This window comes from Epinephelus moara, chromosome 23 (genome assembly GCF_006386435.1).
Source record: "Epinephelus moara isolate mb chromosome 23, YSFRI_EMoa_1.0, whole genome shotgun sequence".
In the NCBI taxonomy this organism is placed as follows: Eukaryota; Metazoa; Chordata; class Actinopteri; order Perciformes; family Serranidae; genus Epinephelus; species Epinephelus moara.
This window is the reverse complement of record NC_065528.1, coordinates 6,042,654-6,068,685: the sequence shown is the minus strand read 5'-3', so window position 1 is coordinate 6,068,685 and position 26,032 is coordinate 6,042,654. Positions and strand designations below refer to the sequence as shown.

The following is a 26,032-nucleotide window of genomic DNA, read 5'->3' as shown; positions in this document are numbered from 1 at the left end:
CGGCCCGGTTGTCACAGAAAAAAAAAAAAGATTAGTGAATGTCAAGCTAGTTGCTAGCTGTCAGTACTGCAATGAGCGTCCCTCCCATGTTGTTTGTTTGCTGTGAGATGTTCAGAGGGAACGTAGGTGTCAATCTTATGTTTTGATGCTTGAAGGAGGAGATAAGAGCAGCCTCTTCCAATACGAAAGAGGCTCTGGTTTTTCTTGAAATCTGATTGGCTCAGCCGTAGTCATCAGTCATTACTCATGGCAGACCAGGCTAGTTTGACTGTAGACAGAAAACATGGATAAAGTCGGTAAAACAAGAAAGGGTGGCGTGGAAAAAACTTGAATAAAAAAACTTCTGTACAAGAAGAGGCAGCAAAGTGCTCCAAAATAACCGACCTGTTTGGCTGCGGCGTTGGTTGACGAGCTGAGGCTGCTGGTGTTGCGAACGACGGAGATGGAGCTGGAGCCAAAAGTGCCATTATAGCAGGTGTATTAACGTTAGCTAACGTACGAAGAGGTACTAAAGAGGCTCTCGTTTTTCTTGAAATCTGATTGGCTCAGCCGCAGTCCTCAGTCATTACTCATGGCAGACCAGGCTAGTTTGACCATTAGTGCTGAAAACGTGGATAAAGCTGGTAAAAAAAATAAAAATAAGTGTGGCGCGGAAAAACTTGAATAAAAAAACTTAAATCTTTACAAGAAGAGACAGCGAAGTGCTCCAAAATAAGCGACCTGTTGGGCCACGGTGTTGGTCGACGGGCTGAGGCTGCTGGTGTTGCTAACGACGGAGATAGAGCTGGAGCTGACATTGCCACAGCAGGTGAATTAACATTCGTGAGTGTGTAATATGCAAGGTTGGTTTTGGCTAATTGCATGCACCGGGCACCTTCTCTCCTTCTCTCTCTCTCTCTTGTGTCCTGTTACTGAATCTAACTCGGCCATACTGCATGTCACTAACTCGGCTTCTTCTCCGGAGCCTTTGTGCTCCACTGTCTCTCAGGTTAACTTATATTGCAGCGGTGCCTGGATGGTGTGACGTGTGTGGTTGTGCTGCTGCTGTGGTCCTGCCAGATGCCTCCTGCTGCTGCTGTTATCATTAGTCATACTTCTACTGTTATTATACACATATGATTATTGTCACATATGTATACTAACAGATATTAATATATACTTTCCACATATTGTACCACAACAGTCAGAATTATAATTATAATATTATTACTTTCATTAATGTTGTTGTAAGCTATTAACATTATCGTCTGTCCTGCATCTCTGCATCTCTCTCTCTCTCTCTCTCTCTGTCTCATTGTGTCATACGGATTACTGTTAATTTATCATGTTGATCTGTTCTGTACGACATCTATTGCACGTCTGTCAGTCCTGGAAGAGGGATCCCTCCTCAGTTGCTCTTCCTGAGGTTTCTACCGTTTTTTTCCCCCCGTTAAAGGGTTTTTTTTGGGGAGTTTTTCCTTATCCGCTGTGAGGGTCCTAAGGTCAGAGGGATGTCGTATGCTGTAAGGACCTGTGAGGCAAACTGTGATTTGTGATATTGGGCTTTATAAATAAAAGTGACTGATTGATTGATTGATTGATTGATTGATTGATTGATATTTCTTCTAGGTGTCCGGTTCAAGAGGCCAACTAGCCCACTAGGTATTGCAATAAGTCATTATAATTTAAACCTGTACTAAAAGAAAATATGTGCTTGCTTTTTACCTGTGGATGCACGAAATTAACTTCAGGTGGTGCTCCCAGTCCCAAGGACAATGAAGCTGAGGGACAGACTAACCCCAGTCGTGATGAGGAGGAGGATGAGACCAGAAATATGACAGGTGCAATGTGAAGGCATACCCTACAATGCATTACATTTTAGCCAGAGGAAAACCTTTTTAGTAGTATTAAGTGGGATTTTTTTGTTGTAGTAATAAGTTGACTAAAAGTTGACTATAGGGCCTATTGCCTAATTTATACCTCCTTAGTTCATGGCTGTGAGCCATGGAGATATATTTTCAAGACAGGTTAGCAGAACACAAATATGCCATCCGCACTGGTAATGTTAATTACCCTATGGCAAAACATTATTTGGACTTCCTTAACAGTAATCCATCCACTTTACAAGCCTTTGGTATTGACCACATTCCATCCTCCACACGCAAAGGTGACAGACTAAAAACACTGAACCAACGGGAAGCTTTTTGGATACACAAATTACAGGCTACCAGACATCCTGGCCTCAATGAAGACCTAGATTTTACAGTGTTTCTGTGAATTCATTATTTTTTCTATTATTTTTTCTAAGTTGTCAATATTTGTTTGTTTGGACAACCACTGTTATTGTGTATATCGCTGCATGTCCCTTTAACTTCTCTGATGATTGTCAATACTCATGATTTTGCCCCTTTTTCTTCAGTTTTATCTTATTTTAAGGTGGGTCTTTACAGAGGTTGGCTGTTTTTCCACACCCTCTCTGTGTCCACCTGTAGAGGCCACACCCTCTACAGGGGTTGGCTGATTTCCACACTCTCTCTGTGTCACTGGGACCAGGTGGAAGATTTTCATTGGTGGAACACCACTACAAAAGAATAAGGTGTTTCCTCATAACTCTGTTTGGGGAAGGAGGTGAGCGGAGGAGAAGTAGTACAGTACAATATACACTAACAAGTTGCCAGACAACGCCACTCTGGGAATTTCACCCAGAGAATTATTAACCTTCACAAACAGGACACACAGGTTTGTTTTACTCAGGCAGGAGACGTGGTTCAAGGTTTTAAAAATAGTGTGCACTTTATTCTTCTAAAAATGAATAAAACACACCATTCACACAGGAAAAAGAAAAGGGGAGAACCAATCAGAGCTGAGGCCTATTGGTGGGACAGAAAATAGTGAGAGGGGGAAGGATCCCAAAAATACAGAGAAAACACAAATCACCCAAACACGTGACATAACTGCCCAAAAAGAGAGCAAATTAGCAAATAAAGAAAACTGCCCAAAACAAAGGGCTAAATTGCATAAAGGAAATAACCAAAAATCAACCAAGGAATTAAATAGGCAAATACAAAATGAACCAAAATATGAAATGAACCAAAATATGCAAAATAATGGGCAGGTTAAAATGGCTACGCCAGAATAATTAAAGCAGGAAAAAAATAAACCCAAAATTATACAAATAATCCAAAAATAAGGGGGAGTGTAACCCCACACTTCATTCATACATTAAAATGAGGGGATGAACCCAGGTAAGAGCCGGTCTGCAGAGCCACTGAGCAGCACCAGTAAGGCAGGATGAATGCACAGTTCTAAGGGCACAGCGGCCCAAAGCAGCCCAGTACCCAGCAGTGCAGACAATGCAGCATAAACAAAACCATATAAAAGTGAGGCAAGACAAAGCGGCATAAGCAACGCCACATAGAAGTTTAGGCGAGACAAGCAGCAGAGACAAAGCAGCAGCGGTCCCAGTCAGCTGATTATGACGTCACACGCTACAGCGGTAAACTTGAACAGCTGATTACAGCTTCACCTAATAAAGTTAGCGTTACTCAAACGATCTACACTAAACTGAAAAATGACGCGTTTGCAAGCTACATTAAAAGCTACCTTTTCAAAGCGGCAGATATACCCACACACACACATGAGGAGGGAGGGAGAGAGGGACCCATGCAGCTACCAGCATTTACCTGTGACCACACTAGCGTTAGCCACATGATAGCATGCACAACGACGCTAAGAGAGAAGGACACTTCCCAACACAAAACGACAACTTTTATACACTGCCACCTTGATGACTGGCCACTTGGGGCGCCCACTTAAAGTGGCAACGTAGTACATAGAAAATGAATAAACATTTCTATGCTGCTACATTAGGATAGAGTCATATGCTCTTATTTTAAGTTAAATAATAAGTACATAGCCATTTGTGGCCAATTCATTATTGCATTAATTTTATAGTTTGGATGCTGATTTTCTTATGCAGCTGATTCTGAGGACAGCGTTTATGTAGTGTGTATAACATATAGAGGATCATAGGTAGAAACGTTTGGGCCAGTGTGTGGGCTGGTGCGCCTGAGCTGAATTTGTGTCCCAGTCCACCCCTGGGTCCAGATACTCAGCATGTTAGATATCTGGCAGCATTGCATTGGTGACTTCTCGCCTCACTTTTTTGAACAGTTTGCATTCGAGCACCAATTTTGTGAGTGTGGAGCTAACACTGATTTGTGTCTTATCTGGGGCCCCTGGTGGCGAGCTCCAAAAATTAGATTATTTTAAATTAGTGGCTAATCAGGGCTTAAGTCGTGTAGTGTTAACTAGGAATAACGCAAGATACAATACAATATAAATGTATTTATATAGCACATTTAAAAACAACACCGTTGACCAAAGTGCTGTACATAAAATATAATATACAAAAAGTCAATAAATAAAACACAAGAAAAGGAAACACAAAATAAGACTACAAAAGGCTGCCAACTCTCATACAGGGGTCGAGAAGGCCGACGAAAACAGGTGGGTTTTTAAACGAGATTTAAAAACAGGGAGGGTATCGGCCAGTCTAACCTGGAGGGGAAGCTCATTCCAGAGTTTGGGGGCCACAATTGCAAAGGCTCTGTCTCCCCTCTGCGCTAACCTTGTTCTTGGGACAACAAGAAGTGATCTGGCTGCCGATCTCAATGACCGTGATGAAACACATTTTTGCAAAAGAACGGAAAGGTAGGATGGGGCCAGCCCATTCAAAGCCTTAAAAATAAATAATAAAATCTTAAACTGGATTCTAAAATATACAGGAAGATTGTTGAAGATCTTCCACGCACCAAAGATGACATCGTTGAAACTCTGAGGATGCTTTCAGATAATTTTTTTAGTAGTGGAGGAACAACAGAACCACTCGACTAGGTTTATGTGTGCTTGCTTTTACTCAAAAGGAATCACAATAAGAAACATTCCAGAGCTGAGATGGCACATTTTGACAAATATAAGGCAGAGAGTATCAAGCTACCACCTACAGAGGATGCGCTGAAACAGCTTATTGATAGGGGAACTACATGTGCAAGCTCAAATTCTGGCCCCAAATTTGGGGCAAAATGTGTACATGGATGATAAAGGCCAGTTGAGACCCACATGTACTACCAGCTCTTCAGGCCATCATTGAAAGGGTGAGATGCCACTGCACAGGATAGTCAACACGAAGATGTTCCTGTAGGTCAAGAGACTTACTATGCACTGACCTTTGCTTTTGCAGTAAACAATGTGAGAACCAGAACCAGGATCAAGATCAAAGTTATACTGAAGATTAGGAATGACATTTTAAGTTGACAGGCCGTCACTAAAACTATAATTACCGCCCTGTGGTTGTACGCCTCCGCACACCAGTCCTTTGACCTTTGACCATCAAATTCAATTATGGTATATCCAAGTGACTGTTCTTAGTTTATCTTAATATCTGAGTAAAAAAAATGTATATTTAGCCATGAAAGTAAACACCTGCATAGCTTGGAACCTGACATTTTGTTTAAAAAGGCGTTTTGAACACTCGCCATTTTTAAAATCCAAAATGGCCACCAAAAAGAGTTTGAAAAAAAAGAAGAAACATTTGTTTTCATATTCCTCATGTTCCAACAATTCCAAAAATGTATAGTTAATCAACTCCCCAAAAAGTTTGAACAAAAATACATAAGGAACTGGATTACCTCCATAAAACAAATTTACCAGTACAGGAAACTTCCCCCCACCAGATAAAAGGAAATATCCCACAGATAAAAGAACTTAACACCCCCCCCCCCCCCCATGTTTATCTTAAAGTTAGAGTTACTACTTACTTAACATGTTCAGGTTGATACAAACTATAATTATCAAATAAATTATGATGTATTACTGTAGATCNTTAACACCCCCCCCCCCCCCCCCCCCCCATGTTTATCTTAAAGTTAGAGTTACTACTTACTTAACATGTTCAGGTTGATACAAACTATAATTATCAAATAAATTATGATGTATTACTGTAGATCAATATACAAAGTAGGTCAAATTATCCCAACCATTAGCTGCAATATTAAATTGATATGCACATAATGTATTAATATACTGTTATACAACAATAATCTACAGAATTCTATTCTGCATAATGATTACCTTAACTTTTGGCACTTTGGTACTATGCTAAAGTTTTCATTGTTTTACCTACATAAAGTTTTGACTGCATGATTTTATTAACTGATCCAGTTTTACCCGTTTGTAACTCCTAATCAACAAAGTACACAGTAACTATAGTTGAATAAATGTAATTGAGAACAAAGAACAATATTCATCTCTGAAATGTAGAACAGAAGTAGTGACATAAAACTGAAGTATAAAAGTACCTCAAAAGTTCACATGTACATTAGAATGGTTGGTGGCAACATTTAGTTTTCACATGTCTATAAAGGGAAACTCTAAATGTACTTTAATCGAGCATATAATGTGTCTTACCTCAGCAGAAAATCGTGTGGAGAGAACACAGTGATGATATCTTAGCTGGTTCTGCACTCTGTTTGTTATGTTTGCTCGATTTCCTGGTAATAAATGTGAGGGTGGTGACTTCAGACAGCACTGTAGCACGCTCACAGCAGTAATAGACAAGAGTATCTCACCTTGTTTTAACATTAAACACTCCTACGTGCCAAAAGAGCCACCTCAATGGGGGGAGTTTCTTTTAAAGGCACAGCTGAATCCGCTTTTTTACTTCTGGAAACTCTATGACGGGCTTGAGACGTGCCCTCGTTGAGGACTTGGCTCAGATTAATCTGATACCATTTGAAGACATACCATTATAAGTAACATAACAAGAATGTTGTCTAACAATATAAGGCGTAGTCAGAGGGCTGGGTTTTTTAATAGTGTTGTCAAAAAACAGGTATAACAGGCTCTGTTCAATGAGGCAATTGGTAGGCTATTTATCAGGATTGCCAACTGTCACATATCTGAGATATCACACACTGTCACCGTTGTCTCCACAGACGTAAATAATGCTCTCTGTCTGGGGAGACAGCAGAGCATCAAGCAGAGTGAATGTGTGATTAACTTAACCATTCATTAATTCATGTAGAAACATAATGCTCTGTTTCTTCAACCAACAGGGATTTCATTTTATTGTAGAGCATCACACTGAATTTACGGACACACCATGTCAGGTCACTCACTCTCTGGGACCATGAATGTCATTTGAATAATTAAACACTGACCAACAGGACCAAACAGGCTGACCCAGGACTGCCAACTCTCACGCATTGGCCGTGAGACACACGCATTTGATTGGCTTCACACGCTCTCACACCACACCCCCGATTTCTCGCGCTGAAGTGTCCGTCTGAGCCAGAACAAAAAAAGTTCCTGTTTCAATGCGCAATACACCTCCCGACCGCTACATTGGATGCTGGTGGCGCTGTGGCCCAATTGACACCGAGATTGCACTCAGAAGAAGGAGAAGGAGAAGGAGAAGAAGAAGAAGAAGAAGAAGAAGAAGAAGATCGATTTCCCCCGCTCTTTTCAGGTATGTATGTTAAGTGTTTGTGCTCTTAAACTTTAAGTAACGTTTGCATATTTGTTTTTTGTGTGTTGTGAGATCATTTAAAGGCATTTCGAGAGCTTGTTGTCTTGGTGCTCTTCACCAAGGTGTCACACATGCTGAAAGAGCACCAAGACAACTGTCCCTTGCCTACAGTCAAGTATAGTGGTGGCAGCATCATGGTTTGGGGCTACATGAGTGCTGCCGGCTCTGGGGAGCTCAGTTCATTTAGGGAAACATAAATTCCAAGCAGAGCAGGATCGCCCCTCTTCAGAAACTGGGCTGCAAGTTTTCATTATCAAGTTTCCAACATGATAATGACCCAAAACACACCTAGAAGATGACAACTGCCTTGCTGAGGAAGCTGAAGGTGAAGGTGATGGACTGGCCAAGTATGTATCCAGCCCTAAACTCACCTGTGCACCTGTGGGGCATCCTCAAGCTGAAGGTGGAGGAGCGCAAGGTGTCTTCACATCCATCTGCTCCATGATGTCATCATGGAGCATGTCTTCCTCATCCATGTCTTCCTCATCCATCCATCTTACTGTCGCGCCAGCCTGTCCGACCATCATGGGGTCTAGAACCTTCAGCCACTCTGCCCCTCGCAGCTGAACCTCCCTCCCACTGGACATTCATGACATCAACTCTCTCTACTTTCAAATCCCACCTCAAAACTCATCTCTTTTAAATAGCTTATTCTTCCATCTAACTCCCATCTGTCTAGCCACACATATCTGCGGATTACACTGAATTTTAACCACTGTAATCTTCTTTTGCTGATTTTTTGTTGTTGTGTTGTATTTCCAGTGTTTATTTCTATGTTACTTTATTCCTTATTTTGCCGACTTGATTAATCTGTTATTGTCTCTATCTTTGCTTATAAGGTGACCTTGAGTGTCTAGAAAGGGACCTAAAAAATTAAATGTAGTATTATCAGTTATCAGTTTTTGACACACACATTTCCATTTTTCAATAATAAGAATGTGTACTATGAATTCAACATAATGTGCCATAGCGCATTAAAACAGCATCAAGATAGAGCTTGTTTATCAAAAAAAAAAAAGAAGAAAAAAAGTCCCAACAGAGGATTGCCTGAGACCCCCCTAGATGTCCATGCTAACAGGTGATTGAGTCCAAGGCATCAAAATCTCACTCCAGCCTAGTACCCAAAGTTGGGAATCGCTCAAGCCACTACGTATAATTTTGTCATCTTTGACAATAAAGCCCCTTCCCCACTGCACAAAAAAATCCACTCACACCTGAACATCTGGCTTTTTTAAAATTTTATTTTATCTTTTATTGCAAGTCAAGAAAGAAAAAAGATTCCCGCACACTGTTGCCAAACTTGCAAAATATTTAATGGGACAAGGCAGCTACATTTCGGTCATTACAACCTTCGTCTGCCTGAAGGTTGTAATGACCGAATCTTTTTTCTTTCTTGACCTGCTTAAGTTTTTTCCTACGCACCTGTTCAGGAGACTCTTCAAAGGTGTGCATGAGCCATTTTTTTTTAATCTTTTATTGCAAGACAATACAAAACACTAACAAGACAACAAAGACAGTGAATACAGATCAGACAAGAAAGGTGATTACAAAAGTGAATACAGGCCAGTTAATTATCGATGTCGGGAGAAAAGGGGACGAGATTATGTTGGCTGTAGTGTGTATGTGTGTCTCTGCTCTACAGGTTGACAGGTGGAAGGATGAGAGGGGAAATAAATAAAGAACAGAAAATTATGTATGTATGTATATATATATATGATCCCAAAAGGTGGTAAACCAAATAATAAATGTGAGTATTGGATGCCAATTAGTCTTCTAAATGCAGACCTAAAAGTGTTGTGTAAAATTTTAGTTAGAAGGATTGAAGGAATAATACCAAAAATAATTGGAAAGGACCGGAATGGTTTTATTCGTGGCAGACAAGGGGACCATCATGTCAGAGCGGTTTAAAACATACTCCATAACCAAAATGGGGCACAAGATACTGCATTATTGTCACTGAATGCTGAAAAAGCCTTTGTCAGAGTTGAATGGCCATACCTATTTGAAGTTCTTGCGCGTTTTGGCTTAGGAGGAAATTTTTGCAAATGGATAATATCACTCTATTCGGAACCATTCGCAGAAGGACAGACTAACGGTAATATATCATAATGTTATGTATGTATGTAGACAAGGGGATCATCTGTCCCCGTTATTATTCATCTTGGCAACTGAACCACTGGCAACTGCTGTGAGAACCCATCACAACATCTCAGGAATAACTACAGGACAGCAAGAGCACCGTCTGGTGTTATATGCAGATGACGTCATTATTTTTCTCATAAATATGGCAAAATCCATCACTGCCTTGTTCAATCTGTTCATGATATTTGGGATAATCTCAGGCTATAAGATAAACAAATCTGAAACTTCAATTATGCTGTTAAACCGGGCAGAAAGGAAAAATCCATCAGAGGTAGCTGTTCAATTCAATTTCACTTTCAATTTTATTTATAAAGCCCAATATCACAAATCACAATTTGCCTCACAGGGCTTTACAGCATACGACATCCCTCTGTCCTTAGGACCCTCGCAGCGGATAAGGAAAAACTCCCCCCAAAAAACCCTTTAACGGGGGGTTCAAAGTTGTTGACTGTTTCATAAATTTAGGCATACAAATTGTACCATGTCTTGATAATTTGGCAGACACTAATAACAGACCAGTGATGCAGGATATCTCAAATTCATTAGATAGATGGGCTTCCACACCAATGGCGTTAATAGGGAAAATAAATGTTATCAAAATGAATGTGCTTCGGAAGCTGCTGTATTTGTTTCAAAACTTACCTTTGCCACCACCAAGTAATCTATTCTCTCATCTAAAGAAACTCTTCATCAGATTTTTATGGAACAACAGACACACCAGGTTGCAACTGTCATTGTTGTACTTATCCTATGCTAGAGGTGGGCTCAGATGCCCCAGTCCTTTCTGGCATTATTAAGCAGAGTTGAGAACACTGATTTTTTACTTTACAGAGGGACATGCCCCCTTGTGGAGGGAGATAGAGGGTCATCTATTGGGCTTACCTTTCCCCATTTACCTGTACTCGACTAATGTTAAAAAAAAAAAGAAGTAAAAAAACAAAACAAAAAAACACGGAAAATACAATTTTCAGAAACATCACTGGTGTGTGGCATTAAGTCAAAAAGCATCTGGGGAAGACTGCCTAACTCTCACGTTTTACTCCAGTATGTCATCATACCGTCCCCCCCGGAAGGTATGATGGGGGATTTAAAGCCTGGTCTGACAAGGGACTACAAAAAATCTGAGACTTGTATAATCCTGACAGTAGACATCTAATGAATAAATTACTGACAAATATAACATCCCATAATCAGTTCTTTACATACTTGCAACTGAGGAACTTCATCAGAACACAACAAAAACAGCCACTGACTAACCCCCTTTGTCAACAATAGAAAAGGTGATGGTGAGGGATTGTTTGAGGAGGGGCATTATCTCCAATCAATCATCTATAAAGAAACTAGAGGCACGGAGAGGAGACTTTTATAAAAACATCAAAACTGAGGAGTGGGAGAGGGCATGTACTGAAGCACTATCGCAAACACGCGTCTTAAATTACTACAGTATAACTGGCTTATGCGAACCTATATAAGCCCAGAAAAGCTCAATAAATACAACAGTGCCATACCTGATTTATGTATCAAATGCAGAAAGGGAAAAAGTTACACTTTTGCACTGTTTTGGCACTGTACTCATATACAAGTTAAGTCATAAAAAAGTTCTGGGAAGCAGTGAGAGACAGTATCCAGAATAAATTATCCACACAGATACCTCTAGACCCAAACTTTTTATACTTGGTTTGTATCTACCCAATCATAAAATTAGCAGGAGAAAACAAATCTTTTTAAAAATGGGCCTGTTGCTGGCTAAAAGACTTATTGCTCTTTCATGGAAGAAAGTCGGTACACCGAGTATAGTTAGATTGATTTCTGAATTATCAACAACTCTGCCCTTGGAACAATGTACATACTCTATCAGAGGTAATCAATCTCTCTTTCACAACATCTGGGGTCCTTTCATGCGTTATTAAGAGAGGACAGACTTAACCCACATGTTGGAAGTACCTGGGAATATGTATATATATACTATATATATATGCGTGTTCAGCATTCGGCAGTTGTACCCAGGGATGGGCAGTATTTCTATTACATTTGAGTATTTCGTACTTTGTATTTGATAAGGCTGATAAAAAGCAAATGTAATTTGTAACAATACTTTTGAGTGGAGTAATTTTGTATTTAAAATACTCAAAATACTTCCTCCACAAATCAAAAAACAAAAATAATAGGCTACACATTCTTATAATATTGGATGTAACAATATTTTTTACTTATTTTTATCTAGTTTTTTTTTAAACTTGGGCCATTCAATGTTCCTTTCAATGACCTAGTGGTCTGTTTTACTAGACTGTGCATAACATAGGAAATTGTATGTTGTTGTGGTTTATGCTTGGGATGAGTATGCTACAAATTAATTGCCTCACATGGGATCAATAAAGTTGTCTGAATCTAAATCTGAATCAATAAATAATATTTTATGGTAGCCTACATGTCCCTATCTTTTTTCCTCTTTTTCATTTGAAAAAAGTTGAACACAGGGCTCCAAAGGCTCCATGTTAGACAGCAAACAAGTTAACTAGCTACAGTAGCTACAGTATCTTGCTGCTGTTTAGCTCGACTGTTGATGGACAGTTCACAGCACAGCTAGACTAGACTTGACAGGCATGCTGCTCACGTGGATGGACCCACACTACCAGCAGATTACCTTGCTGCTCACGTCTTCCAAGTTCAACTGATTGTCTGTCAAGGTAAATATTTTATTGGAGTGTGACATATGTCAACTGGCTTGATGTATGCTTTATGTCTGGGTCTGACTACATAGCCTATTGTATAAATACATGGTGATGATAGTTAAAATATCAAGCTAGCGATGCTTATGCACGCCATTAATGGATGAATCATGTAAATTTTGAGCATTTTTGGTCAAGGACTTTTTGAGTTATTCACAAAAAGATTTGAATCGGTTAGTATAGCGCCACCTATGGACAAATCGTGGGCATTCTTTTTGGTATAGTTACTCATGGTCTCTAGTTGCAGTATGCAAATTACGATATTCACGAAAAGCTTTGTGGAGCATTCAAAGCATCAAATTGATTAAATACTGACATATAATAAGTTCTGAAATATATTTCCATATCCTCATACTTCACTTTTCAATAATAATTATAATAATAATAATAATAATAATAATAATAATAATCTGTTTTGCATTGGGAATAGTTTATATAAAACATAGTTTATATAAGAATACACACATAAGCCCGCCAAGCACACACACATAGGGCTACATTGGACCTACTGCTCTACTATTAGACACAAAGGATGTCTTTAGTCTTTACTTTGGCTTTCGAGTTGGGTTGCCTGGCAGTTCATCGGATGAACTCAGCTAAATTTTAAAAATCAAAATAAAATAAATAAATGAAATAAAAAATCAACCAGCCACCCTCCTCCTCTGATAAGTTAAGAACAGTCCCTTCAGTGCAGTGAGGTTTGTGGACCGTTAACTTGCCACAAAGAGAGAAATGTGAGCAGCTCATTTCTCCTCTGACACGTCACATACCTGTGTGCCGCCATGTCTCGGCTGTTCAGGTACTTCTGGGCAGTCATGACACCAAAGAAGAGGAAATCATTGGACCTGCAGCCGGGCGTAGTGGCCAAAGTGCTCCACCGTATTCCTGTCTGTGACCCCCGTTCAACCCACAACCAGCAGGATTCGCCTTTCATTTCTGCTGCTGGTTGAAATCTGTACTCGCACAGCGTGCTCCTGAATGAATTCTTTTGCTCGCACAAAACTATTTTTAGTTCGGTGGCTGTGGATAACAGCAATGGATAATTGGATATAACGTCTGTCGGTGGAACGCGCTTTCAACTCCATACCTATCAAAGAAAGACCAGCTAACATTAGGCCTACACAGGATTAAAGGGATAGTGCACCCAAAAATGAAAATTCAGCCATTATCTACTCACCCATATGCCGACGGAGGCCCTGGTGAAGTTTTAGAGTCCTCACATCCCTTGCGGAGATCGACGGGGGGAGCGGCTAGCACACCTAATGGCAGACGGCGCCCCAGACTAACGTCCAAGAACACAAAAATTAAACCACAAAGTATCTCCAACATGCCCATCCGTAGTGATCCAAGTGTGCTGCAGTCCCGACAAAAAAAGTTGTTTCGAAAAACGTCATATGAACTCTGTTTTTAGCCTCACTGTAGCCTGTAGCTCTGACTGCTTCTCTGTGCTCCGCGCTCACATGTGCGCGCTCAGGGTGATCGGTGATGCACGGTCTCTGAAGAGCAGCAGTCTCATCAGTACTGATGTCCAGATTCTCAAGTGCAGGCATCGCCCATTCCCAGTCTGAGCAGCAAAGACTTTCCTCATCCGTTGGCATTGCTTTGCATCTGAAACAACTACACCACCAGGTTTCCAGTGCTCGACTCCGGTGTTCTGTGGCTGGCTGAGGGTTAGGCTCATGAGCTGCGGCGGCTGCTTCGTCCAGTAGCCTGAGTTCCGTGTCTGTATACACACATATGTGTGTGTGTGTGTGTGTGTGTGTGTGTCAGAGCATGTGAGCGGAGCGGAACGGGAGGATTTTGTGTTGAGCGACAAGCGGCTATTTTTTTTAAAAAAGGTGGAGCGGAGCCTTATCCCTCACTGCAATTTCGCTCCGGTCGCTCATGTAGCTCCTCTACACTTTGACTTATTTCCACCCTGCCAGCGGCACCGTGTAGATCGGTCCCTAACTGCGGGGAGAGGGCTTCCCCGGAGAATCTACCAAGCTCATGTTTTATTGGTGCCGTAGCATTGTTCCGACCTCTCATTAGTCCGATGTCCCATTGTTCCGATATGTGATTATTACTGTATTTGTGTACCATAGAGGATCAGCAACGCAACAAAAGTAGGCTACTGGTCGAGATACAAGTGTCATAGAGAGGAGAGAATGAAACACCATAACCTCCTGTTATTAACTGGCTCTGCGTCAGCTGGGAAAGGCTTGAGGTGAAGCAGGCTCACGGCTTATGTGTTTGTCACTTTCTTTTTCATTTTAACCCACACCATGACCTTTTCCTAACCCTAACCAAGTGGTTTTTGTGCCTAAACCTAACCAGACCTTAAACACAGGGCATCATGATGATTTCGTAACAACGGGACTTCGGAACAATGGGTTTAATATGGTCGGAACAATGGGATGTCGGACCAATGGGCTGTCGGAAAAATGGGCAGGCCCCGTTTTATTTCTGAATAGAAGATTACAGGTTAGGGTAGTACGACGCAGTTTTTTTGAGCGGAGTGGTGAGCGAGTGGAGTGGGATAAAATTTATGATGGAGCAGAGCGAAGAATGCGCAGAACCAAGTGGAGCGGACGAGCGGCACAAAGTGACAGGTCTGCGAGCAAGGAGCAGAAATTTTCACCCGTTCCGCTCACATGCTCTGGTGTGTGTGTGCGCCTCATAACTTGTAACTAGGGCGTAATAGGGCCCCTCATAATAGCGTGCACTGGGGCCTATTGTAACTACCTTGCGCCACTGGACCATCTCTAAATGAAAAGATGCTGAGAAATTGATTCATGCCTTTATTTCAAGCCCACTCGACTACCATAACACACTTTTCACTGGCCTCCTGAAAAACACCACTGAGAAACTTCAGCAGCTAGGCTATTAACCACAACCAAGAGGAGAGAGCACATCGGGCCAGTCTTAGCTGCTCTGCTGCTCCTGTTACATTTAGAATTGATTTTAAGGTTCTCCTCGTTGTAAGCACTTAATGGACTGGGACGAAGCCACATCGCTAACTCCCTTGTTATCAATTTGCCTCCAAGAACAGCGCGATCATCTACTGCTGGTTTAGTGGAGATTTTCAGCAACAACTGGAAGAAGATCGGGATGCAGCCTCTGTCAATTATGCCCCAAAGCTATGGAACACACTACCTCTAGATATCAAGGAAAGCAGCTCTCTAAATATTTTTTTTAAAAAAAGCTAAAATGTATCTGTTCACTTTAGCCTTTAACTAGCTCTGACTTTCCTGATACAGGTCTGAAACTCTTTCTTTTTATGCTTCATGCTGCTGAAACTCTTACTTGAAATTGTGTACTTTTACAATTCTATGATTGTATGACTTTTTCTGTTTTATGTCCATTATTATCAATTTTCATGTGAAGCAAAGCCCTCATTGTAAAGCACTTTGTGCTGCATTTCTTGTATGAAAGGTAAAGTTATAGGCCTCCAGTTTTCAGTTATCCATAAATCTTTATGTGGTTATGGTATTAAGGAAATAAGCTATTGTGACATATTTGGAGGTAGCTTCAACTTCAATTGCTTCCTTAAAAAAAAAAAAAAGAAGAAATATATATATATTAGGGCATTAACAGAAAGTCGATTTGTCGACATGTCGACGTCAGTGGCACAAGTCGACACCCCCCGGGAGGAGTCGACAAGTCGTGTGTTTTTTCCCCCTCTCTCTCTCTGTGTGCTTGTGTACGGAATGCAATCGCTGCCTCTGATTGGATACTTCATCCTTGAGTGAACATACTCGGGCATACTATTAGCGGAGCGGACTCTGCAAGGAATGTCCGCAGTCATTCGGGCTTTCATAGTCGAGCGCACTTCCGCGTTGTAGTTTCCTGTAAAAATGTCCGTGAAAAATACATGCCGGAGATACTTCACTTTCCTCCACTGTGTCAATGTGATGACAACATTCGGCCACAGGGGGAGCCACAGCGATCGGTCGCATTTTAGCCATTTTTCTGCATTTTTCTGTTGTTATAGCGCCACCCAGTTGTCAATTAGAGTTAAATTTCTCCAGTCACCTTGAGGTGTCCTGTTCTACATATCTACCAAGTTTAGTAAAAATCAATATGGCAGTTAGGCCTAGATAAGAAATTAGCTCTCTAGCGCCCCCATTTTGTTTGATCAGGTCAATAATGGAGGGGTCCCCTCAGATTATGTGTGGTCATATGCCTACAAAGTTGTGTGGTGATCGGTGAAACCCTTGAGATGTTATACACCTTTATGTGATGAGCCACGCCCTCCGCAATATTCATTGCCTTATAGAAGCTCAGTTTTAGTAAGTTTTCCAACTTAAGAGGGAACTTTAGATATTGGTCCCTAGATTATGTTCACATAGTTTCATGTAGATCGGTCAAACTTCCTAGGAAGAGATCGATTTGAAGTGTTTTTCAAAAAATTCAAAATGGTGGAAAATCTATATAACCAGATGTTAAGGGTTCTTGGGGCAAATTTGTTCCTCATGAAGAGAGGCATCTTTGTGCAAAGTTTCATGTCTCTACGACATACGGTGCATGAGACATGCCCATTCAAAGTTTGCATTTTCATGCTATAGCGCCCCCTTTGGCCAATTGATGTAATAATGCTTCATTCGCATCCTCCCATGACCCTCGACCACTGTGCCAAATTTCATATGGATTGACCAAGTCAGTGAGGAGAAAAACGTGGAACAGACACGCACGCACACCCACAGACAGTTTTCGTCATTATATAGTAAGATATCTGTGCAGTAGTGTGTCTGTGTAGCTCTGCAGTTACAACTCCAAGTCGCTGATGGAGTTTTTGTGAAAATGCTGTTTGATTCATTCAAAACACGCCAACACACATTGACCATGGCTTAGCCAATAGAGGCACTTCCAAACACAAGCAAATAAATGGGCTTCATTAAAAGTCACAAGTTTCAAAGTCAAAGCACTTGTCTTCTGCTGGACACATTTTCCCACTAATACAAACATTATTAGCACAAGCCTATGGCATTCTAAATTATATAAATTAGCATAGCAGCTAGCAGGAGTTTTTCCGATATTATTTACAAGCTGTTTTATGTTCCAAATCACAAATGTCACTTTTTGTTAGTGTTTATAATGTTTCTGTTCAAATCATAGTGCTTTGTGCTTGTTGTCATTTTTGTGTAAGTTTATAATCTACACCATTTACACCTCTCTCATGTCCAACAGAATGACCACTGTGGAAGTTAGGAGATGTCTGATGTAATACTTTTGTATTACATCATGTCTATTACATCATACTTCCTTTTGTTATACCAATTTAAAAAATCTCAGTATTATAAATTTTAACTTAAAGGACAACTTCGGTATTTTTCAACCTGGGCCCTATTTCCCCATGTGTATGTGTGCGTATGATTCATAGGTACAACTTGTTCTAAAATTGGTTCAGTATTGATGGAGGCGGATGCAGCCGGCAGCCGCGAAACGGCAACGGGGGCAAATGCGTCCCGTATAAGTTTGCGCATTAAAAGTGCTTTTTTTCGCCACTGACCGGTTCAGATCGCCAGTGCTATCTCTGTAAATAGCATACTAAGCGTTTCGAACATTGTTTATATGACATTACCTCCACTGTGTCTGTAGCTCTCTCTACTCGTGGGACAGCCGTTTTCCTGAGGAAGAGGTGTTTCGGGATTGGATGTCTTCTCTTCTTCGGCTTGCAGTAGTCATCTTGGGAGAAGTGAGCACTGCAGACCCGATGGTCTGCAAGGCGGGGTGTCTGGAGAGGAGTGTTAGCATCCGTTTGTAGCACAACTAGCCACAACTTCAGCATCTTGCCATCCAACAAAGGCAGCCTATGAAAGCTGTACGGGGTGTTGTGCGACATCCTGTTCTTGCAAAACACGAACCATTGTTTTCAATCGATGCAGTAAAACTCTCAACTGTACTCCGGGACAACCAGCGCCACTCTGAGTGGTGCTCAGCATGGCTCCTCTGTTTTCTTCCGGCAACAAGCAAAGCTCTCGCGAGATGACGTCACAGCCGGGAGGAGGTGAAGGGTCAGGGAAACGCTTAGTATGCTATCTACAGAGATAGCACTGGCGATCTGAACCGGTCAGTGGCGAAAAAAAGCACTTTTAATGCGCAAACTTATACGGGACTCATTTGCCCCCGTTACTGTTTTAGCTTGTTTCGCGGCTCCCGGTTGCATCCGCCTCCCTCAATACTGAACTGAACAATTTTAGAACGAGTTGTACCTATAAATCATACGCACACATACACATGGGGAACTAGGGCCCAGGTTGAAAAATACCGAAGTTATCCTTTAACTACTCAGAGGTTTGCTACCTGCCATCATTACAGCAGCAGGAAGCTGTTGCGATAACTTGACCATAATTTAGGTCACAAAGAAAAGACGAATTGGCATCATGTGAATACAAAAAATTTGTAGATATTATCCTTTGTCCTTAATTGCATCACGTTTAACACATTAATGCTGACAAACCTAATTATAATACAGTATTATTACAAAATTATCACACATACTCTGATTAAAAGTAGATTTATAAACACTGTTGTCGGTCTGGTCTGTGCTGGGGACTACTGAAGGCAAAATGCAGCATTTGGTAGAAACACAGAGACAACATGTAAACTCAGTGTGCACTTGAATCTCCACTTCTCCCCCAACACACACATATCTAGCCACCCTTTTGAGGACATACATATGACAAGAGAACATTAAGCATATTCTTAATAATGGTACCTGATGGATGGATGTTGTGCGGCAGGTGGTGGGCCACGACCATCTCCCAGGCATCAACCAGATGAACATTCAGTCCTTTGAACATGGCTCTGAGCATCTTATCATGCTGCAGCGAGTACCAGTCGCCGAAGGTTAGCGTCACGTCAAGTGCCGGAGCTCTTGGGTTCCCTGTCCGGATGATGACCACTGTGCCTGGAGCCCTGTCGAGCAGCTGCACCACCGCCCTGCGGATATTCTGCAGCCGCCGGATGTACACCTCCATGGGGAAGGGGCAAAAGTGAGCCCAGATGCCAAAAACTACAACAGTACTGGTGCCTCCAATTAAGCCATCTAGTTCATTGGCAATGTAACGAAGCTCGCTGATTGGGACAATGGTAAAACTGAGAGGAGGACCGTGGCATCGGAATGTCACCAAGATGTTGTTTGCATAGTCCAAGGAAATGTAAGGTCCAACTTTGTGCGGGCTGTGCAGGTCGAACTCCTTAAGATCTAAAAGTATGACAGATGGAACAGATTATGCTGCAGTGTGAACAAAATCAAACTGTTGCCAGAAATCCTGTGGATCAGCTACCTGGTAGTATGGCGTTGAGGTATTCAAACCACTGCCTGACTGTGGAGTCTCCAAACATGTGGACCACCTTGCCTTTCAGACACTGACTGATGGCAGAGGTGTTGAATTGGTGAACTGTGGTGCCATCCAGTGTTTGCCACAAACCCTGGTAGTAATAGCCAGAGGGTCTAGATGTCACATTGCTGCTCTTCACCTCTGGTTGACCTGAGAGGAAGTCAAAGGACAAGTATTGTCCACAAATCTCACGAAAAGACTAAAATCGAGGTCTCTTCCTTACCTGCTTTATCTGTGGCACTCTGCCTCAAGTCAATTTGTTACTACCAACATAATATAAAACCTTTATACAGTAAATGTGCCACAAATACAAAGTTTCTTCTTATTTCCTTAACAGAACTGAGCACTGTTAGACTATTTTTAGCAAAGCATGACTACACATTTGGTGCACTAATGATAAGCAGGAGAGTGAATGTGAAAATGTATTGCAACAGTGCCCACATTCATTGTGACAAAAGAACATGCCACTCAGCATAATGGTGTCGCTCATTGATGTATTTGTAATAGTTGTAGGAGCTCTGTGGCACAGAGGAATAATAATAATTAGGGCCTAAGCACAAAAGAGCACTGAAACTGTGAGGAACCTGTTGTTTTAGTGGAGATTACTATTATGATTATTAGGGCCTGAGTATGAAAGTGGCAGGGCCTAACAGTCCTAGGACTGAAAGTGCTAGGAACCTATTGTTTTTGTCGAATTTTTTTTTTTTTTTTTTTTTGGGCTTGAGTACTGAATTGTGAGAAACTGTTGTACCCAAGTTGCCCCAGCTCGAACCAGAAAAGTAGACTTTTGCGATGACCAGTACTTTGCCAGAAATTATTTTCATTATTAGGTCTAGAGCGTTGACCAGTGCCCATCCCTATTGAGGCTGAAGGAATCATCATCATCATCATCATCATCGTGCATACACTTTTTGGGGTACAATCTCCGGATACCTTACGAGGTACCCGTAGCCTTCAGCCAGGAGCAGATGTCCTCAGGTGGTACCCAACCTTCACTGAGTGTTTCAACCCTTAACCACAACAGTCTCCATTTGGTGGGCCAGCAGCAGTGGCCAAGTCACTGCCCATTTCGCTCCTGGCTTCCAGCTTCCCTCTTCCTGTCTACTCCATATCCAGTAGGAAGCTCGTTATGCCTCCCAATCCTTTGAGATGCTTGTTTCTTGCGCCTTTCGTCCAGGCACAGAGCTGACAACAATCCCCATGCTGACTTGGCTGGGAAACCTCTGCAACTGATCTCCCCAAGGAACAACTATGCCTGCCATTCCTAATCCCTGCAATCCTGAACCAGGGACTGGTACTTTCAAGGCCTTTCTCTCATGGGCCTCTTCGCATCACTCCTCCCATGGCACTGTCAGTTCAACCAGAATTTTCTCGTCTTCTTTTGACCACAATACAATGTCCAGTCAGAGGGATGTGTGCACCACCTCTGGGAACTGCAGCATTTTCCCAACATTGCTCCTCATCTCCAAGGAGGTGGCAGTTGCTGTCAAGTTATTCTGTCTGTTCAGCTTCTGCCCAAACTTGAAAATGGCCTGGTCAACAATAAATGAGCACGGGAACAACTCTTGTCCTCTTCACAGTTTTATTTTGCCATTAGAGGTATAATAGGTTGAAAACCTTCAAATAGAAACAGAAATTTACAATCATCACTCTCAAAGGAAATGAAACAATGTTTTAACTCATTTTTAAATATTCTAAATAATGTAACTTTAACTTAAATGGTTTTAACTTGCAATATTTGCTATTTTAACATTTCAAACATGCTACATCAATGTTTAAAGAATGCAGTCGTACTGGCCTCCACCTGCCGAAGGTGTTTCAGTGTGTAGACTCTTATAATACAGAGGAGCACTCCAAAATATACCTTCATAGTGTTTAGCTAACATTGACTACTGGAATGCATATTTAGTGAGCAACAAACTACTATTTTGGCAGAAACATATGCACTGCAATACAGTTTCTTTACACACAGGCCATTTTGTTTCTTGAAAATAATTAATTCTGATAAATATCCACTCCTTGTTAAATATTGTATAACTTATATCAAACTCTAACTCACAGACAGAACATTTATTTAACATCATTGGTTACTTTAACATTGAAGAGTGAAATCAATGTGTAACCTGTAGCACTTTAAACAGTACAGTATTTTAAACAGAAACATAAGTAAAAGAGAAAATCAAATCTAAGCAAGCCATTTCATTCAATTAATTAATTCATTCATTAAATTTTGTCAGTATCAATTCATACCAGTGGCCTCTTCGTGGTTTCCCCCAAGCTGAACAGTTGTCTCTCTGTTGCCTGCTGCAGCCACTCTGAGGTGCAGAGTGAATCTGTTGGTGCCATGCAGACAGGTGCTCCCACTCAGCTGATGAGCTGATCAGCCTGGAGTTTCCTCACCTCAGCAGGGAGAAATGTACTGCTCCACACAGCCTTCAGGAGGCGGCATTACTGACTGACTGGGGTGACTGATCTGACACTGTGACTGTGGACCTAACAGTTGCAGAAGATTTGGCTTCGGTCTTTTGGTTGAGAAAGGCCTGGACCCCTCCTTAATGAAGGTGATGGCCTTTATCAATCTAATACTGGTTGGCCTCTTCTTGCATCTCTCCTACTTGAGTGTGTCAGTAAGAGACAAGAGGCACTTTATCATGGCGCCCTCTATACCGTCCATGGGTTAGAGATGTTTTGCAGGCAGACAGTATGTGTGCCAATATCCCCTTTTGACCACAGAGTCTGCAGTTTGGGTCCTCTCTCAGGCCCCATGTGTGCAGGTGTAATGGTGAAGGAAGGATTTCGTACACAGATCGTAAGAGAAAGGAAATACAGAGGGTCTCCAGTCTCCACATTTCTGCCCATGAGATCTTGTGCTTCAGCAGGTCCCATTTTGTCCATGCACCCTGAGAACCTTTTTCTACTGCTCTTGCCACCCGCCTTTCCTCCTCGCAGGCCCGTACTTCTGTCTGGACCATGTCTCATCTGTTCCTTATGTCTACATTTCCGCACTGCTGGAAGTGTGGAGAGCCGAGTCCTTGCCGCTCAACACATGGGTTTCCCAAGATGTCACTCACTGCCTGCTCTAAGGCTGCACTGACTGCCCACTTTTGCCCAGATCTGGTCGTCACACCTGCATACCTGCATGCTAGGTCGTTGTTGGAGTCCCTCAGGCTTAATAAGACTCTGCATTTAGCCACCCTGAATTCCTCCACAACTGACAACAGGAAGGAGCTGTAGTTGCCTGGAGTGGAAATGGAGGCCCACTGATTAGAAGATTGGAGGAATTCCCAGCCATCTACGCAGGGACTTGTTGGTTTTCCTCTTGTTGCCCTCTACAGCACTCATGGGGAAAATGCAGATTGAGACGGCTATTTATGTTATTTACCTGAGTTACAAGCACTCACTTAATTTCAGCTTCTATTCAGTCTTTCTATGGTGCAACAGTGGTCTGTTACACTCACCACTCCACTGTACGGGCAACAAAAGCCCCTTAAGCAAATGGCCAATAAGGGTTAATATGCTGATATAGCCTAATCTGCGCAATAAGATGGACAGACGACTAAGGTAAACACTGAATGGAACACATTTCATTCAGGTGGGATATCTCAGTATCTCAGGCAAGGCTGCAATGAAGCAACAAACACTGGAGAGTAGTCTCCTAAAAGAAACAGAGAAATCCCCTCAAGTAACAAGGCCAAACGGATTACAGAGAGGGTCTGTTATTGTGTACTTATTTTGTAAAAAATAATAAAATAATAATTAAAAAAAAAAACATAAAGGAACAGCTCAGATGCAGGAAACGTTTTATTTTGAGGCATTCATTGCTAATGGACGGTAAACACAGCCTGTAGATTGATTTTATTTCGCTGTGGATCATGAGGCGGCATGATGGAGTGAATGGGCGTGTCTTCTCTTTAACAGGAAGAGTAAAGTTACAAAAGCTGTTACGTTAAGGTAGTGAACAATGTTAACGCATTGAAGAACTTATCATTAATTACTTCTGTGATACAGACACAAATGTTATCATACTAACATATGCTAACTTAAGCACGGTATACACCGTCCAATTCTGGGCTATCCTAGACAAAAGATGACCAATGGGGATATCTTTGGTTGTAGCTTTTCAACGGTGGTCCTACGTCACATAGTGAGAGAGGTTCAAGGATGGCCATTGTCACGGTCTTGCGATCAAAGGCAGCCTGGGATAAAATTCTGCAGTGTCAGAAATTTGGGATGACCATCTCACTGTGTGACTGCTGTTACGACCTACATCTACTAACCAACCAATAGAAATGCAGCATTAAAGGACGCACTGGTGCTAAACCCAATCAAACAGACTGATAGCAGTTTGCCTTGGAGGCAAAACATGCTAAAAGAAAGGTGTGGGATTCCAGCAAAGAGGAAAACCTTGTCAAGTTGTGGCAGCAGAAACCTTGCCTGTATGATGTGTCCTCCAGCTCTTACCATGATCAGAGGGACAAAATATGGAGGGAAGTAGCAGCGGAGTTGCAGCTGCCAGGTGAGCAACCTAGCAGCTAGCACACACACACACACAGACACACCACAGTATATAGTGCCCACAAAACTTGAGGTTATTTATTTAATAATGTGACCCTCTTGTTGTGCTTCACATTTGGAGAAATAATAAACAGAGCAGCATCCTTGCGCACTCAGTATAGGAAGCTATTAGAGCTGTGTATCGCCACTGATTTCGTAAATTGATTCGATTTTGATTCACAAGGTCCCGATTAGATATGATTGTTGACTTGATTCAATATGGATTTGATTGGGGATATTTCAGTTAAAATACCTATTTTTGCTAGTGTGCGAGAGAGATTCTCAGAGAAGTAATACTGTAAATTTTACAAGGAATTTTTTCAAAAAAGAATACATTCAGTAATAAACTGAATGTTTATTATTGAACCCAATATCTCACTGGAAAAAATCTAAATCAACACAAACATCAGTCAGTGTCAGCCCTTCTGTCCTCTCTGCTCCTCCCTCTGCTACTGAGGCGAATCACTGTCTGCAGGTAACATTACCGTTGGTAATGTTAAGATCAGTGGCAAACTAAGCTAAGCCATTAGACATAAACAGTTGTTTCAGCTTGTTAGTAACAATTTGCTATTAGATGGAAAGCGCTCTGTACTTGTTTATAACATAATATTAGCGGTGGTCATGGGTGGATCTACCGGCGTGGCATAGGGTGGCAAATGCCACCCTAAAAGAAAGCCATGCCACCCCTGCTGCCACCCCAGTTGGCAGCAACGAATTCAAAGAAAAGTTATGGCCAATTTGATATTTACGAGCGCGAATCTCCAATGTCCGACTGCAGTGAATGCAGCACGAGATAACGCCACAGCGGCAAGAGACTGCTGTGTTTGGAAAACTGAGTGGAGCCAGAGGGGTAGCCTATTCCAGAAAGCGGGTTTAGTGAAAACTCTGAGTATGTTAACCCTGAAATGAGGGAAACTCTGGGTTTTCAGTTCCAGAAAGAGAGGTAAATCAAACTCTGAGTCAATCACCATGGCAACTGAGTCTGTCAACCTAACCTGCTCGCTGGTTAGGTTTTTCTCTGTCTCCTCCCTCTTACACGCTGTTTCATTTCCTCATTCATTCACTCCGTGTCAAAGCTTGTATCAAAGCGCATTCATTAGCGGAGATGTACCGTCTGTCACAGTCTAAATCCTGCTGGATATTAGTTTGTTACTCAGGACTGTCTTAGGTTACTGAATTTATGCACATCAATCATTTCTTTGGACATCAGTTTTTGTCTTTACATTCAAATATTACACAGCGAAAATTCATCCTCAGCTCAGAGTCAAACCTCTGCCCTTTTTATATTTATTATTTTTTATAACACTGTGCACAAGGATCAGACTGTCAGTCTGTTAGAGCAGCTCTGAAATGTTTAGTGCACATAATGTGTAGGTCTAATTATTTAAATTTTAAAAATTGGTATGAAGCTTTAGACACATAGTATCAATGACTAATGATCTCTATCACTGATGTCATTGGTCGCACTGATGGAACATAATTCCTATAGCCTAATATTGAGGATTATATGTTAATATTTCTGAGTGAGCAATGGTGCAGCGTTTCAGTGTCTTTAATTTACTACATTTGTAGCTGAAATAAAGTCACTGAATGCTGTTGAGTCAAGATACAAATAGATGTCCAACATTTTAAAATCTACTGTATTTTAACCTCAACGTCTTTTTAAGTGCAAATCACCAAACATATTATTACTGGGTCAGACTGTGAGTTTACAG

The 26,032-nt window shown here is 41.5% G+C and overlaps 2 protein-coding genes across 5 annotated transcripts in view; both read right to left on the bottom strand.

Annotated features, from left to right (window-relative positions):
• The window catches only part of LOC126384737 (NXPE family member 3-like), a 61,944-nt gene that overhangs the window by 33,762 nt on the left and 2,150 nt on the right, over window positions 1-26,032 (bottom strand). For 3 of the 4 annotated variants that reach the window (XM_050035988.1, XM_050035990.1, XM_050035991.1), the window contains exon 1: window positions 19,139-19,276. The exons of the other annotated variant lie outside the window; for it this stretch is intronic. The gene's annotated coding sequence lies outside the window, so the exon portion shown is untranslated. Of the gene's footprint in view, window positions 1-19,138; window positions 19,277-26,032 lie in introns of those variants that run through there. 4 annotated transcript variants of the gene reach the window in all.
• The window catches only part of LOC126384740 (NXPE family member 3-like), a 16,905-nt gene continuing 9,546 nt past the window's right edge, over window positions 18,674-26,032 (bottom strand). Inside the window, exons 5-6 of the mRNA XM_050035994.1 lie at window positions 19,710-19,913; window positions 18,674-19,627 (exon numbers count right to left, since the gene is read on the bottom strand). Coding sequence (XP_049891951.1) covers window positions 19,074-19,627; window positions 19,710-19,913 — 758 coding nt within the window. The 3' untranslated portion in view covers window positions 18,674-19,073. The remainder of the gene's footprint in view (window positions 19,628-19,709; window positions 19,914-26,032) is intronic.